At 37.3% G+C, this 17500-nt stretch overlaps 1 protein-coding gene across 2 annotated transcripts in view; it reads right to left on the minus strand.

The window, feature by feature from the left end:
• unc5da (unc-5 netrin receptor Da) overlaps positions 1–17500 on the minus strand; it is a 195276-nt gene that overhangs the window by 349 nt on the left and 177427 nt on the right. For both annotated transcript variants that reach the window (XM_027178942.2, XM_027178934.2), the window contains 6 exons: positions 13880–14042; positions 11922–12143; positions 7963–8115; positions 6811–6975; positions 4549–4727; positions 1–564 (listed from right to left, as the gene is read on the minus strand). The exon at positions 1–564 is cut by the window's left edge and continues 349 nt beyond it. In XM_027178942.2, the coding sequence (XP_027034743.2) occupies positions 168–564; positions 4549–4727; positions 6811–6975; positions 7963–8115; positions 11922–12143; positions 13880–14042 (1279 nt within the window). In that variant the 3' untranslated portion in view covers positions 1–167. The remainder of the gene's footprint in view (positions 565–4548; positions 4728–6810; positions 6976–7962; positions 8116–11921; positions 12144–13879; positions 14043–17500) is intronic.

The raw sequence follows: 17500 nt of genomic DNA on the forward strand, positions 1-17500 counted from the left end.
ATGTGTGTATCTCTCTCTCAGGCACAAACACTGTGCCACACCGCATCACTTTAACCTTGAGTTTCTCTTTTTTTCACAGTCTATCAGAGTGAGGAGCTGCTCCGAGTCTCCGCCCCTTTTCCTCAGTAGACTTTGATATTGGACGATTGTTCTCTGTGTAACATTTCCTAGGTGTGATCTGAGTCTAAGTCATTGTTGTACAGATCAATAGTGGGGTCGTGAGCTGGAGTTTTGCCAGTATTGTATCTTGACTGGTCCAGGATCAGAATATCATCCACTTTTTCAGACTTTACTAACATGGTAGTGATGTTGGATGAGTTTTTTGAGTAAGTGAGGCTGAGAGAATTGTCTGCGTGTTTGGTTTCGTCCGGGTTGCCTATTATGCCCTGCTGTATGGGGTGGTCCTGATTACATACATTGCCAGATTGTTTGACCTGGACACGTCCAATTTCCTCCAAGGCACTGGCCAGAGAGTCCAGATCTCCAAGTTCCTGATGTTGAACTTCCCACAAGCACAGAATCGCCGCTGAGGGACTTGACTGCCTTGCAAAGTAACCCAGATTTCTGTAGAATGATCGACAGTGTGGATTGTGTTAATAAACGAGATTTTTTAACAGAAGCCAGAAATGACTGGTTTAGAATATTATAAATACATGAACAATCAGAGAGCATGGAAAAATTTATTAACAAATTAATTTTCATGTTCATTACCATTTAACCAGTACGTTCACCAGTTATAGAAAAATAATGATCAGAGTTTAGTGATGCAAATGGTGTAATGGAAGATCTCCGGAATTAAACTCATGAGACAGTGAATGAATGATAACAGGCAGCTGTCCAAAGCTTCAGAGTAGACATAAATATTCATGGCTCTATCATACACACTTGACTCAATGAATCATGTTAAAAAACTGATATTAGAATACAACAGCAACACAACTGCTAACTTTACTGAAGTGCCCCTTTGTGGACCATGATCTTGTCATGATGCTGTATCACTGGGGCCTTACTGTCCCAGTAGGGCCATCATACTTCCTGATGCCATAGGTCAGGCAATACGCATACCTGGAGATTCCCATGAAAGGTGGAATGTGACTTCTATGGTAGCACAAAGGCCCGAGTTATTACAATCAGCTTTACAGCATGTACTCTGGTACCAAGCTTCTGGAATGGTATTCTGGACTGACCAAAGTAGACAGGTCTCTGGTTGTGAGGATACCCTCCAGTCTAATGCCTTACAGTCAGAGTTGGTCTTAGAGAACAATAGAGTTGCAGCTATGAGATTATGACTCCTAAAGACTGCAGCTATGATATTATGACTTCTAAAGAAGTGTATTCAGTCTTTTGGGGTTTTGGAGGCATGCACTACTGACCCCATAGTGTTACAAGGATATTTAATTGCTCATGTTGGGAATGATGGAGATACAATTAGAGAAATGTAATTAGACTATTGTGCAAGCCACAGATTGCCAATAAAAAACACTGCGTTTAAACATAAAGTTGCTGATTAGTGTAATTGGTACTAGAACATTTTCAATTCTATGATTGTACAATCAGCCTTGAGGCCTTATGTTTTGAACACTTGGGTAAAAGTTGGGTAAATGTGTTAACTAATTACCCATTGGTGGTGCGTGGTGAGTGGTGACTTTTTTTAGAGTCCTCACTTTAAAGTGTAGGTAGAAATTTATGGTACACCCCAGACTGCATCCCCAAGTTGCTTAGGAGTGTTTGACAGAAGGTTTCTTGAAAAAACTTCCTTGTAGCAAGAGAAGTCATTGAGACATTGAGTCTGAATGGATCATGTTCAAGTCTTCAATCACAGAGGTAGTAGAAAGTGTCCTTTGCTATAGGGCTGACAGTGGCTGTCAGGAAGGATATGTTAGGAAGATAGTTAGCACATTTTGGTGGACACTTGTGGTGAGAAAACCCTCAAGATGAAGGGGACCTTCTAAATAATCCCCACAGAATACTCCATTGATTCAATTGAAAGGTATAAAAAAGGCAGAAAGGCTGAAGTGAAAACGGTGAGTTCTGAGAAGTCATAAAAATAGGACTGACAAAGAATATGGAGCTTGCAGAGCAAGTGTACAGTAAGAGAATGTTGAAATCTGTTGGGTACATTGCTGAGTGATGGAAGGAGCACTGAGGAACTTCTCCATTAATGAAGAAGTGCCAGAAATTTCTATTTTTTTGGAATGCATCTCTGAAGCTGAGATTTCTTTAGCAGTTAGAAGTCTTCAAAGCAGCAGGACTGCATGGGTGGATGAGATTTGGCCATAGAATTAATTGGAGTATGTTGGGGCTGTGTGGTTAAAATGGCTCTTCAATTGCAAGGTCTGGAGAAGTGCCTTTGGAGTGGGACTATTAAGAGGGAAGGTAGTTGCTATTTTTCAGAAATCTGTGATGAGACGGTGTCGTCCAATTATAAAGGAATCACACTTCTCACATTCCAAGAAAAACCTATGTAAATTCCACCTAATATTCAATAAGGAAGAACAATGTGAGATTCTTGTACAACTTTGGGAAGGGTCATGGAAGAATGATCTACCCTACATAAATATAATTAATTCTGGACACGGCTTTGAGATGGTGTGCCTGAGCTTTTTTTGTGGGAGGTACTGCAGGAACACAGTGTCTGTACCTTGTGCAGTTTGGTCTCTATTCAATTTCAATTCAATTCAAGTTTATTTGTATAGAGCTTTTTACAATAGACATTGTCTCAAAGCAGTTTACAGAACATAAACATAGAGCAGAAGGTAAACATAAGGAATAATAAAAGAAATAAGGAATAATAAAAGAAAAAGATTAACAGAATAAAAATTCCAGATTATTATTAGATATATATAGTTCACATCTGTATGTATTTATCCCCCTATGAGCAAGTCTGATGTGACTCAGGCAGCAGTGGCAAGGAAAAATTCCCTTAAATTGGTAAAGGAAGAAACCTTGAGAGGAACCGGACTCAAGGGGGACCCATCCTCATCTGGGTGACACTGGGGGTGTGATTGTAATATACAGTCAGATAAATGTTGTATTGGTGAAAGGATCATGGACTTCAGATCTCCTTAGTATCACAGAGTCTAACTGGAGATGTCTCAGGATTCTTAAAGGCTTCGTCCCACAGAGGACGTCTATGAATGCTTTGCCACAGTCTTAGCATTTACAGTAGTTGAAACTGATTAATGTGGGTCTGGAACATTGTCCCTCCTGTTTCTGGATTTCTTGGTTAGCATGTCAAGATGCAGCAAAGTCTGGAGTAGTCTCAATTATATGGGCTATTGTAGCACCCAACCACAGATACTGTATAGACATCAGATATTCCCTCAGGCATTTTCCTACTGAGAGTAAAGTCAGCACCTCCAAGTCTGAGGCCATGGTTCTCTACTTGAAAATTGTTGGATGTTCCTTTCAGGTGAGCTGGAACAGTTTAAGTACCGTATTCACAAATGCTTTCAAAAAAGAGAGTGTGAGATTGACAACCTGGCCAAGACAGCAGAAGCTATACAATAGTCACTGCACTAAACTGTAGCGGTGAAACAGTAGTTCAGTTTTCAGGCTTTCTTTTAACCAATCAATATACGTCGCATGTGGTTACATCACCGCTGTAGGAAGTAAGAGGAATAAGGTCATTTATTCGAACGCTGGGCTAACTCGCTGTGATTGCATTTTATTTCACAGCCTGGTCATAGTCTGATGTAATTACAAGTAATTATAACTGTCACGATTGGTAATCAGTAACTAATAGTATTAAGAAGCACTTATATTTGCCTGTTGATCATTAGGTACCTTCCATACTTTAAAATAAACTGCTAGCTAAAACGAAACAAAACAAAAACAAACAAACAAAAAACTTGTTTCAAATGTGTATCTCTGTCCAGCAGGAGACAGTGCTGCACTATTCTCAGCAGTACAACCTCTCTCTGGGTTAATCATCTCACACACATCCTGGAGAGTTAATTGCTGAAATCCGCTTAACAAGGAAGCATGTCTCATTACACGCTGCCTGCAGAGCTGGATGGGTGGAAAATCCAGCAAAATCCTCCAGTCTTTAAAGCATGTGTGAGGATGTGTTTGGTTTTATAGAAAAGCAGACAGACTTTCCCTCTTAAACCGCTCTGACTTGACAGCCTATATTGGTACAAAAGATACAGTGCTTGGAAAAATCCCCTGGTATACTGGTGACAGTTTTCCTTATAAAATAGACTTTTTGTATTTATGTGAACTGTTAGCAAGATGAGCGAGTTAACAGTTTTATTTTTTAAATTATGCACTTTTGCCTATTTTAAAAAGATTTTTTATTTATTTATTTTTTTGATGAGAGCAACTGGCAGATATGCTGTGTCTTTGTGAAGGCTTTCTGAGGAGATGGAAACAGCTTTTGAAATAAATTAAGTCATAGGAAGTGTGCCTCAGTTTCCTCATTAACATTTGGCTGATGTAAATCTGGTTTCCTTTCTTCATGTATCTCAAAATTACAATAAGTGATTGGACCATTCACAATTGTAAATGTGAAAAATGTGTGTGTGTGTGTGTGTCTGTGTATCTCACCTGTTTATATGCAGTTTTTGGGCTAGAAGCTGCCAGTCTTTGCCTTTGGCATTGGCCGTGTCAAAGGTGGCACAGATCCTCTGCCTTATGGATAGGGGGATTTTAAAAGCTTTGTCTCCCGTCTGAGAGGAAATGGTAGAATCTGACTGAGAGAAAAATGGCACCACTTCCCTTTGGCTCTGGAAAGATAATCGATAAAAGGGACAAAACTGATAATCAATAAGTTATTTACAAAAATATCTCCAAATATTTCTCCATCTTTTGAGACACTTATGTATTTTTGGGTGTGTCTAATTATTATGATCAAAATAATCTACATGTAGTTCAAAAGTTTTTCTTGTGTACAGATTTCCAGGATCAGGTTTTTCAGTAGTGTCTATCTCACTGAGTTTAACAGAAACACTTACCTTGTTTCACTGTACCTTGTGGACTAACATCTAATAGGAGTCTAGTATATTTTCCGAATATTACTGCATAAACAGTCCTGGGTGTATATAATACATACATAATGATGGCAAATGTAGTTTTATTTAACAAAACAAGCTTCCACACTTGTTTATAAAATAGCACTTGATCCAGCACATACTCTTTTATACCAGTAAAACCAGACGTAGAGTGAACCATTGTTTAAGTATGGGATTAAAACACTGTATCTACTGTTATATACATATAAAATTCAGTATATTCACAGTATACACACAAGTTAACAATTTTATTTCACTATGGCATACTAAATACAAATGCTCATGACCAGACCTTTTTTAGGGTGGCTTCAGCCCCCTGTCTGTGATCTCAGCCACCCTAAAACTAAAAGTATAATTTTTACTTTCATAAATAAACAAACAACAAAAAAACGTTAAAATGCAGGACTTGTCGGGAAAAAATAAATTTATCAGTTTGATCCAAGAGCAATTTTTTTTACTTTGCTTTTACGCGCGTGCGTTGTAGTCTTTCAAAAGTGAGTCTTCAGCTGTCTGCTTTATTTGAACAGAAAAGCACAGGTACGTGCAGCGTGCACGCGCAGTCAGAGCTGGAGGCGTTTATCTATATACGTATCTATGTATATTATATAGTTTCTATAACGTTAATCGGCGGAAAACCGCAAAGACGGCAACCAAAAGCAGTGAAACTTCACTATTCTTTTACCAGAGTTGATAGCACAAACAAAATATCAATGCAAACAATCCATTCAATACTAAATAAAATAACATTACTGATTTGGTCTTTGTCTTGTGAATTTTTTTGTATTAGTGACTGCATTCATTGGACACACAGTTTGCACACATACATAAAATGATTTGATTCAAGACTGGCATCATTACATCATGCATAAAATTTTGGTGTCCACTTTTGCCATTTTAAATAATACCATAACTTTTGACTTACTATGTAGTCATATAATATATAATATAAAACTTTTCTTGTTTTAAATTCTCACTGAGGGCTAAAACCCCTTAAAGATGAAATCCTAGAACTGTCCCTGCTCTTGATGCTACAACATGTTACATATTGTACATCATATTCTACTACTTTTTCTTATTTATTCCCGATTCTCTTCCTGATTAGCTGATTATATGATGTCACACACGGAAGCAGTGTGTTTGAGGTGCGAATTAAAATACATCCTCCAATTAAATCAAATGTTGTCAATTAACTTATCAGAAGCCATGACATCATCTGGGCTTTACCCAATTTCTTTAAAAGCACAGTAAACTTAGTGTATGTACAGTAAACTTCTGACTTTGAAGAAAGGAATAAAAAAATTCTCAGAAAATTATTATGGCATTTATCAGATAATAATTTTAGAAAACAGGAAAGGTTTAGTCTAATATACAGTAATGTTGGACAATGAGAAAAAAAAAAGTCGTGTCTTTTTATACAGTGTATGTAAACGTCTGGTTTGTACTGTACTTTATAATTGTAGTTTATTTATATGCACAGTCGAAGGAGGTGTGGCTGGGTTTTCATGTCAGGTTGTATACTGTATATACTGTACCTGTGTACATGACACATGAAATCTTGAAGTCGTGAAATCATAATTCATATTATGATTTAAATTCACTATTTAGAGTTGTCGAACACTGTGAATAAAACAGTGTTTAGTTACGTTCTCGCTCCTTACATGTACTGTAAGTCGACTTAATTAGGCACTACATCCTGTAAGCACATACATTTTCCTGTTGGCGTGCATGTGGAAATATTTGCTTTCGATGATGTATGCTTGTTTGTGCTGTCCTCTGGGTGTCTATGTATGCTGCGCACCTCAGGCACGGTGGTGCAGATCTGCAGGATCTGCTCGTGACCTTTGACCTGCCGCACGCTGATCTTACACAACAGCTGATTGGCCGCTGTGTTGTGGCACTGCAGAGAGAAGGCACAATGCAAAGGAGATGCAGTACTGCACCAGACCCGAGTAAAAGAGAACTCCTGCGGAGACAAGTGAGTGAGTGAGAGAGAGAGAGAGAGAGAGAGAGAGAGAGAGAGAGAGAGAGAGAGAGAGAGAGAGAGAGAGAGAGAGATATTGAATCTGATATTTTTATTTACAAGTTATTTCTAGACTATTTCTACTTGATTCATTAATAGAAATGGACTGACCACTGACCAGCTACCCCTTTATTGTAATTGACACAAACTGTGCATGGGAAAGATAATCTACAGGCTTGTGGAAGGACAAGGTACATTTGGGTAATAATTAAGTAAGTATTAAGTAATTAGTAATATTAATTATACTCATTATAAACAGTAAGGTCAGTAGATTTGTAAGAAAAAATAGTACAACAACCATGTATGTTTGTATTTATGTTTGTGTCCTTAAAACATCCATCACTTCTCTTTCTTTCTTTTTTCTTATATCTTTTTTTAATATGCTTTGCTTTCTTTATTCTTCATCTACCTCTTTCAACTCTTTATTTCCCTTCACTTTTCCCATTACACCGATTCAGCCATATGTTATTATTGGTCATTTGCACATACGGAAACCTGAAACATTAATAAAACCTGTTTGTTTGTGATGTAAAAATGTTAAAATATGAATGCAGGGAAATTATGGCATGGTAACTGTTCATTCTACACTCTTAATAGATATGTGTATAACATTGTGTCATACAAACAATTGACCAAGATACAGCTATCCATTCACTTCCTGTGCAAGTTCAGTTGATTGGCTCTAATAAATTTCTTAGGCACATTTTGGAGTTCACTGTTAAAGTGTGTATATTGTGGTTCTTTGCATTATCATCTTTGCAACTTAATTAAATACAAAAAAAAAACCACCAAAAAAAAAACAAAAACAACCACAACTGTCCCTCTAGCGTCCCTTACTACCTGAAGCTCATGAATATTTGCATACTAATCTGCATATTAATGTGGAACACACTCCATGGCATAATGAATATACATAGATTGAGGCGAGACCTGGCAGGTGGTGAAGGGTTTGATGTTCCAAACAAACTGAGGTGAAACATCCTGGATGGAGATCTGCAAGTTTGAAGAACTTCTGCTGAAGAACAGTGTGCATGGCTCTCTCAGGAGACGACTGCACTGAGAACGCTCCAACCACAACACCTCCTACACACAAGAGAGAAGCAAGAGAAGAAAAGAACTTAAGGTTAATTGGAAGCAAAAGAAGATTGTATGCAGGAATATGGAAGAGTGAGTGAGTGAGTGAGTTATAGAGTGAGAGGAGTGAGTTAGAGTGAGTGAGTAAATGAGAGTAAGTGAGTGAGTGAGTGAGTGAGTGAGTGAGTGAGTGAATGAGAGTGAGTGAATGAGTTATAGAGTGAGAGAGTGAGTGAGAGTGAGTGAGTGAATGAGTGAGTGAGAGTGAGTGAATGAGTTATAGAGTGAGAGAGTGAGTTAGAGTGAGTGAGTAAATGAGAGTGAGTGAGTGAGTGAGTGAGTGAGTGAGTGAGTGAGTGAGTGATGGTGTGAATGAGTGAGTGAGTGAGTGAGTGAATGAGTGAGTGAGAGTGAGTAAATCAGTTATAGAGTGAGAGAGTGAGTGAGAGTGAGTGCATGAATGAGAGAGTGTAAATGTGTAATGAGTAAGTGAGTGAGTGCGTTAGTAAATGAGAGTGAGTGAGTGAGCGAGTGAGTGAATGAAAGTGAGTGAGTAAATGAGAATAAGTGAGTGAGTGAGGGAGTGAATGTGAGTGAGTGAGTGAGTGAGTGAGTGAGTGAGTGAGTGAGTGAGTGAGTAAATGAGAATAAGTGAGTGAGTGAGGGAGTGAATGTGAGTGAGTGAGTGAGTGAGTGAGTGAATGAGAGTGAGTGACTTAGTGATTGAGTGAGTGAGTGAATGAGAGTGAGTGAGTGATTGAGTGAGAGAGTGATAGTGTGAGTGAGTGAGTGAGTGACAGAGTGTATGAGAGTGAGTAAGTGATAGAGTGAGCGAATGCATAAGTTAAAATTAAAATTTATTTGTATAGCGCTTTTAACAGTTGTCATCTTCTCGTGAAGCTTTACAGAACATAAACATAAAAAATGTAATATAAAGATTAATATAATACAAAAATGTAAGATTAATATTAGATATATTTAAATGTGTTTGTATTTAGTGTGATAGTGTGAGTGAGTGAGTGATAGAATGAGTGGGTGAGTGAGTGAGTGAGTGAGTGAGTGAGTCAGTGAGACTGAGAGAGTGAGTGATTGAGTGAGTGAGAGAGATAGAGGAGTATAGGGGAGAAAGAAAGTAGAAGAACTGTGTGAAACAAGTTTCAGGTTGATGGAGGGAAAAGCTGAGGCTGAGAGCCAGTGTGTATATGATCAAGCAGAGCAGAATGTAGTTTGATGCAGCCTCAAAATGTGCCTCACAATGCTTCTTAAATTAATGTTCAATTTTCCCTAGTTGTAGCTTATCATCCGGACTGCACCTGGGAATGCCTACTACATTACTTCTGTGTGAGGTGCAAATTGCGCTTTAAAAGCTTCTGTGAAGTGGTGAAAAGTTCAGCCATAGAGCTGTCAAAAATCTCAGGACTAAATATGAAATGCACATGAAGTAGCAAACATAACATATATTAATGAAGTTGTTATGTGACCATGTATATGCCATTTGACTGCTAACTCATTTAAATAAAAAAGACAGATATCTAAAGCTACTTCTTTTCAAAAAGTGTTACAAATATATTTTTTGCTTAAGAATTTGTAAACTCTTTACACCTGAAAATTGGCCTTGTACATGTATCCTTAAGAATTTTCACACTCATGGCATTAAAAGAAATAGCAGCATACCTTTACCTTTATCTTTCGGTCAATCTAAGCTTCAAAGATACCCAAATGACACAGGATATAATAAAAAAGTTTATATACAATGGATTTGATGGAATTTTGTAAATAGCATGAATAGTCAGAAGGTAATGTGGTAAAATCAGCTGCTTCAGTTAATCCAATAGGTATTCATCCAACAGTTCTTAATAGTGTATCATGGGTTCTCTCGATCGCTGTGACAAATATGTCTGGATTTCAATTCTGACTCATGTTTACAAATCATTTATCTATGAATCTACATCTGCATGCCTAAAAGAGATTTTAATAATTTTTTTTATATTTTAATTCTCCGAACTAATATCCAAAATGGTACAACATTATGTAATAATCCAATTCTAAAAAACATTCAATCCTGAATCCATCCTGTTCCTGGATGCACCACAAAACCACCCAAACGTGATTAAAACTCTTATTAAATATGAAAGAATTTTCAAAAACCTCTAATTGAATATTGCACATTCAATATATCAAGCATAATCAGGTCTCCTGTTTATGAAACCTCAGCAGCATTTGAATAATGAATGAATAATCACGCTTTGTAAAATCCATTATTTCACGCTCCTATATCTCAACACACGTCTAAATGATGGAGTTCAGTGAACAGAAAAAATTAGTTTGTTTTGCTTAAATGGTTTCCAACAATTCAGCAGAAGGGCATTTAAAATACTTGTGGCCACAACTTGTACTGATTCTGGGTTTATTTGTGAGAGATGCTCATAATCATGGGCTTGATCAAAGAATTCCTTCCAAACTGTGGATCAACTGCACACTTCAGTTTTTATTATTACTGCGCATTAATATCAAATCTCACCACTAGCATTGCAAAATAGCAAATCTCAGCATTAGCACATGCTATATGCTACAAAGGTGAATAGATACTTTCTGACTTCTCAGCCAATCGTAACACCCTGTTCTACACCATCATGAAACCTGAAATGTCTCTAAACAATTGCAACCAGCCAATGCGTAACCAATGCGTACAGACAAAGACAGCTCAGAACAAGAAGTTGGCAAAATATTTCAAGAGGGCTGAGTGAGAGTGGTGTAAATAAAGGCATGGGCGATGAAGAAAGAAGTAAATCTAATTATTCGTTACAAGGAACTCTGCTAGTCAGAGAGGTGCTATACTGTAGTAAAACTGTAAGGAAGTGTCGGCTGTGGGCGGAGAGGAGGAGAGTCTGTGATCCCTTAAAGTGATGTGATGGGCGACTGTGATCCCTTAAAGTGAGTAGCTGGGGCTGAATCTGGCTAAATCTAAAAGTTCACCTGGTCCGGTGTGGAGACCACCTCTCACCAAGAGCAAAGGTTGGCAGGTTCCAGGAGGATTTTGTGTATGATGTGTTTTTTTACACCTCAACCTGTTTGCAAGGACCTCACAGAACACCACAGTCAGCACATAGAAATAGCCTTCGGGAGCTACAAGGCTCTTATACAAGGTTTAAAACTGACAAGACTCTGCAATCACTGCATGTTTGGATGCCTGACTCTATTAGTCTGTAATCAGGATTTGTATGAAGGGTGATAAAGGAATTAGTATTCAGGAGAGGACCTCTGTATGTAGATGCCTGACCATCATACTCATACTGTATGTGGGTCTTCCTCAAACTAATGCCATAATGATTGGAGTAGCATTAAGAATTCCCCTTTACTGAACTCTTAAAGAGGTCCAAACCTGTTCCAGCTTGATAATGCCCCAAGCTGAGATAATGCCCCAAAGTGAGATCCAAAAAGACATGATTAACTAAGGTTAGTGTGGAATTTCAGTGTTCTGTACAGATCCATGACCTAGTTGCACTGAACAGAAATTATGAATGTCTTACCTGAATCTATTGTAAGGCACAGCTAACATATCTGAGTGCTTTGTTAATGCGGTATTTTTTTCCCTTGCAGTTTACCAGTGCTGCAGTAAACTGTTGGGTTTCTTGTTAGGCTACCAGGTTGATCTGCCAGGTACTGTATTGATACGCTGTCCACTCAATTGCTTCTGTTCAACATCTACTCTACCATTTCATGCAATTAATAATTAAAAAAAAATCGACTTACACACCTAAGTACTCTAAGAAGAGGTTGTTAGTTGACAAAATAATTTGGATTTTAATTGTCACCTGAAAGGCATGTGGCGTGTCATCCACGCAATAAACGCGGAGTGTGTAAACATCGCCCTCTGAGCTTCCAAACACAGCAATACTAAGTCTTTTCACTGCAGATTCACTGATCGGAATTCCAACCAGAGCGTAACGGCCAGGCTGATCCACAAGCACAAAGCAGCGTCGTGACTCCAGCACGCAGTAACACAAAGAGCTCTCTTCTTTCATCCACATCACATCCTGTCGAAAACACACAAAGCATTAAACATGTACGCAATTGCATGAAGGATGGAATAAAACACAGATATTAACTTGTTTTGTGGAACTTTCTCATAGTCCTATTTCTCAAATCTTAAATTTCTCATCATTGCAGCAATTTACCCAGGTGACCTAATTGTGTGGAACATCTGCAAAACAAGTTCATGTTCTCTCTTACATTATATCAGCTATAAACAGTAGTTGTTCCCTCATCAGCCCCATTTTATCTCTCTTGAAATTAATAAGAGAAAAATTTTTCTTTCATGTTATCTCTGTCCTTACGACATTCCCAGGTTGAAAAAATTAACAACTCTCATAATTGTTGAATAAGCTTCTCCTCATGGAAAGCTTCAATTTTTCAATGGTTATAGAATTTCCGTTGTTAAATTCGTTTATTTTCACCATTTAATTATTTCCGATATTAAAGTCTCCGTAAATGAGCTGGATGAAAGTATAAGTCACATTTCTGCATAAAAATACATCCATTACTTCAATTAATCACAAATCTGCATATTGAGGTCATTACAGGTGACATGCAGTTATTATAGTATACAGTGCAAATACCTATCAATAAAGTGTTGGATTATTAAATTGAATAGTAACAACAAGAGCTTAATCTTTAATCATTACCTCTAAGGTATTAAAGTTTAGAATTTTTCAATTCTTCTCAAGAACATTATAATAAGATCTAAGTATCTATAGTCTTAATTGCAGACTAATAGGTGAAAAGCATTTCTGGTAATTATATTTTACAGGTTATACTATATACTGTATAACACCCCTTTTCATACCTTGCTTAAGTTCCCTACTCTTTAAATTACATGCAAACTTTCTCTTCCTCAAAATTTCACTGGAACAATGTTCACAGATTGACTACAGGACCAAAAACTGTGGTGGATTTGTACAGACTTTAAATAGAAAACAGTTGACAGTTAAAGATTCACACACCCTATAGACCAACAGTGCAAAAACTCTGAAGGTAAGAAAGGTCAGTGAAGTTTCAATGGTGAACAAAAACTAATCCAGTGAGCATTTAAAAATTTATACTCAGAATCACAAACTTTGTACATTAAATTCTAAGGACTGTATATTGTATATAGATTTCAAAATATAAATCATTATATACACAGGGAAAGTTATGAGTATTCATAACCGGGTTACTCGTAATTATTTGGCCACCCCATATAGATGTAAACGGAGTAAAGTTGCTAGATATTTCTTTAGTAGGTGTGTCAAAAATAGGGGTTTTTAATAACGTCTAGATCATGAAATATGTAATAAAAATATAGTTTATTTCTTCTCATTTACATTTATCCCCAATGTATGAAGGATGGGTTTAGTTTTCCAGGGAAAAAAACGTGGGAATCAATATGAACAAAATACGTTTTTTTAGTTCCTTTACATATTTTAATTGCAAAAGTGAAACTTTACCGTTAGCAAACAAGCAGATTTCTAAAGGCTTTGTTTTATCACATTTAGGCAGGCAGGCCTACAGCTATTTTAGTAGCAGAAGTGAAAGTGTGTTCATTTAGGCAACAAAAAGATTATACTTCTATCCTTTTTACAAATATATTTTTACTCAAACTTACTTTTACTAGCTAAATGCAAGGCAAAAAAAGAAGGAAAGAAGACGCTAAAATGTCCTACTATAATAATAATAATAATAATAATAATAATAATAATAATAATAATAATAATAATAATAATGAATCGCTGACCTCCCAGTTGTCTCCATGTGTTTTTCTCTTCAGTCTTACACTCCAGTCCTCTGAGACGTCTGCACAATGTGATATTGTCATGGCGACGGGACATGACAAGATGACACCTAGTGGACCAAATGAGACCTCTGGACCCAGAAGAACCTCATCATCAGAGAGAACACTGAAAACAGAAAGTAGTCAATCTGAATAAGGCTGTATCTCAAACTGCACATGATGCACTATCAGCCATAGACTATCTAGTATCTGGAACTTTATTTGACTATCTAGTATCTGGATTTTTGTAGGGTAGTGCTGCCAAATAGTGATGTGGTAGCTTAGTGGTTAAGGTGTTGGGCTACTGATTGAAAGGTTTGAGCTCAAAACCAAGCTAGTAAAGATAAAAGATATTAATAAAGCATCTTAACCCTTAAAAGAGCTCATAAGTTCAAAAAAGTGTTGAAGGTGAAGAGGGAGAAGAAATGTATTGTATTCAATATTTAATAATGATAATGAGTTAATAATATGATACAGATTAGATTGTGTAGGGATTCTTTTTGTGACCAATCATATTAGAGACAACATCTCTGAAATTATATAATTTGTCTCCATTGTCTCTGCACTGTAATGATGTTTACATTTACATTACATTTATTACATTTATAACATACAGATGTTAGCGCATCTCTAATATGATCGGTCACAAACGTAATCCCTACATAGTATAGACTCAACATAGAGACAAAGTGAAGGCTTATAATAGATCATAATTTAAAAGTGCTCCTATATATATATATTATTATACAACCAATCACAGTCTACAAAAGAATGTCATACTGTACAGTACCTAGTAACGGGTTAAGCCCCGCCTCCTCTCTAAGATAAAAGTTGTTGTAATGTGCTTGCTCAGAGTTGCTCTGAGATTGGTCCTGAATCACTCTTAAGAGAAGATTAGTTAGACATTGTGTGTGTGTGTGTGTGTGTGTGTGTGTGTGTGTGTGTGTGTGTGTGTGTGTGTGTGTGTGTGTGTGTGTGTGTGTGCGTGCGTGCGTGTGGGTGTGTGGAAGGACAATGTAAGATCTCCTAGTCAGTTGCTGCTTTCAAGTTCTCATGACATGTCTGCAGACAGATGGAGATGCTTCAGCTGCATTTTGAAGGATTAATATACACACACCATAAAGATTCTAGAAAACTACAAAAATAGTGCGGCAGGTAGCATTTCTTCCTCACCGATCCGCATCTCTTGTTTGATCTGTAGCTCTGATGGGTTCTTTGGTTTCCTTCTATTCAGCAAGGAAGTAAGCAAATGGAGAAAATTGCACTAGCTCTTAACGAAACTGCACTGGTGGTGCAGAATGAAAGGATGTAGAAACAAATTTTTAAAACATTTAGGTGCCTTTATATAAGACCAATGTCTTCAAAAACCTGCCCAATTTCCACTTCAGTTCCCACACGATATTTTGGATTGTTTATTTTTTGGTTTGTCAATTCATTTAGTCTCAGTAATTACAGAAATGTTGAACAATGATGCTGCGCTTGGCTTTGTTTGTGTGTGTGTGTGTGTGTGTGTGTACAAATACAATCTACTTGATGAACAAGCAGAAGCTTTTGTTCAGGTTGTGGGAGAGAGCGAGAGCAACTCGTCAGTGAGAGTAAAGCACAGCTGTTTGATTGTAATGATCAGCTAGATATGACAAGAAGGTGCTTGTTTACTTACAGAAAATATTAGGTTTGTCTGTGGAAGATTGGAACAAAGGCAGCCTGATAATCAGCTTAATTACTGTGCTGGAAGGTCAGTTTAGTAGTTGATATTTACAGAATGTACTGTATGTGTGTGCAGGTGTGTGTGTGTGTGTGTGTGTGTGCATGTGTGTGTGTGTGTGTGTGTGCGTGTGCGTGTGTGTGTGGGCGCGTGTGTGCACGTGTGTGTGTGTGTGTGTGTTTGTGTGTTGCCTATGCCTAATGAAGAAACGTTTTTTAATTACTGTGATGTAAAGAAATGCCTGTACTGCCTCTCTCTCTCTCTCTCTCTCTCTCTCTCTCTCTCTCTCTCTCTCTCTCTCTCTCTCTCTCTCTCTCTCACTCTCTCACACACAAACACACACACACACAGACACACACCAACAATGCTCAAGGTCAGATATAGTCCACAACTTCATTAACACAATTAATATTTGTGGTGTTGGTGACCATGAAACAAGATTGTTCTACTTTTGATTCCTTTATAATTACTGAACACATTAATTTGGTGGCTCAGATGATGAAACTAATTGATTCGGTGCTACACTTCACAATAACAAACAGTAACTCATAGGTAACCCTTCAAGGACTAAGCAGAAATTAAGTCTCTACTAATAAATACTGAGTTATTACTCCAAAGGTTAGAATAATGTATAACCATTTTCTTAGTTCAGTATGGATTAAGCAATAATTACTGAATCTAATATCTCTCTCTCGAAGAGATTAGCTCTTTGTGTTAGCATACATACAATTTATTACAAAGAAAATATGCACTCAAATATGTGGCTTCACATAATCAGGTAATTTTGATGACAGGAAATAATTTGATCTAAGCTCTAGTATCTACTCTCTCTCTCTCTCTCTCTCTCTCACACACACACACCCTTTCTATGAGTGTGTATAAGCAATATCTAAATGATTATTGCTTATGAACAATGCTAATTATCATAATGGATGCAAATATGCAAATCTATTATATAATTACTACACAAACATGCAGGCAAAGCAATTAAACCTCAAGAGTACTGCACACCATCTGCTGCTTTTACACTTTCCAAGTCCCTTTTATTCGATTTCTCTCTTGTCTCCCCCAAATTCTCTCCTCTCTTTTATTCTTAATACTTTCTTTTTTCCTCGTTTTGCCTCTGTAAGCCTTCCGCTCTTATACTGACATATCCCTCACTTCATCCATGAATGGTGTGTCTATCATTCACAATCCTGCCGCTTTAGCCGATACGTATTTGAATGACGGCTCTGGTGAATGGATCCGGTTTGATTGACAGCTGGCTGGCTGGGTGTGTTAGGATGTCTGTCTGAGTTCAGTGGATTTAAAAACAAAGTCTTGATGCATCAAAAAGATTTATAGACTTGCTTTAAATAATAATAATAAAAAAAATCCACTGAAAACAAGTCCAGAATGTGGCACAAAAGTGCGGAGGATAAAACTGCTGCATCAAAGGGTCTGGGGTTTGGTCCTGATTTTGAGTTATCCTCTGTGTGTTCAAATCCTCCGACTGTCCAGAAACATACAATTAGGCTTTTCAGAAAGATCTAGATGTGTTAGTGAGTGTGTGCATGGTGCTCTGTGATGTACTTGTGATTTTCCCACCGTGTACCTAATGTTCCTGGGACTGGCTATGAATTGAACATGATGCTGACCAGAGAAAATCGGTTATTAAACATTAATAGAAAAAAATATCAATCAACAACATGTAGATAGGTTGAATGTAATAATCTTAATGGCATGTCCCATTCGTTTACCTATTAGATTAGTAGTCTCAGGTAGACTGGATTTTAGAATTAATTTGTACTTTACTTCATCCATCTTATCCTCAACTTTGACCAATTAAAAGCAGTCCTACTGTATGATGCTACCATCACCATGCTTCACTCTGGTGGTTG

This window comes from Tachysurus fulvidraco, chromosome 21 (assembly GCF_022655615.1).
Source record: "Tachysurus fulvidraco isolate hzauxx_2018 chromosome 21, HZAU_PFXX_2.0, whole genome shotgun sequence".
NCBI lineage: Eukaryota > Metazoa > Chordata > Actinopteri > Siluriformes > Bagridae > Tachysurus > Tachysurus fulvidraco.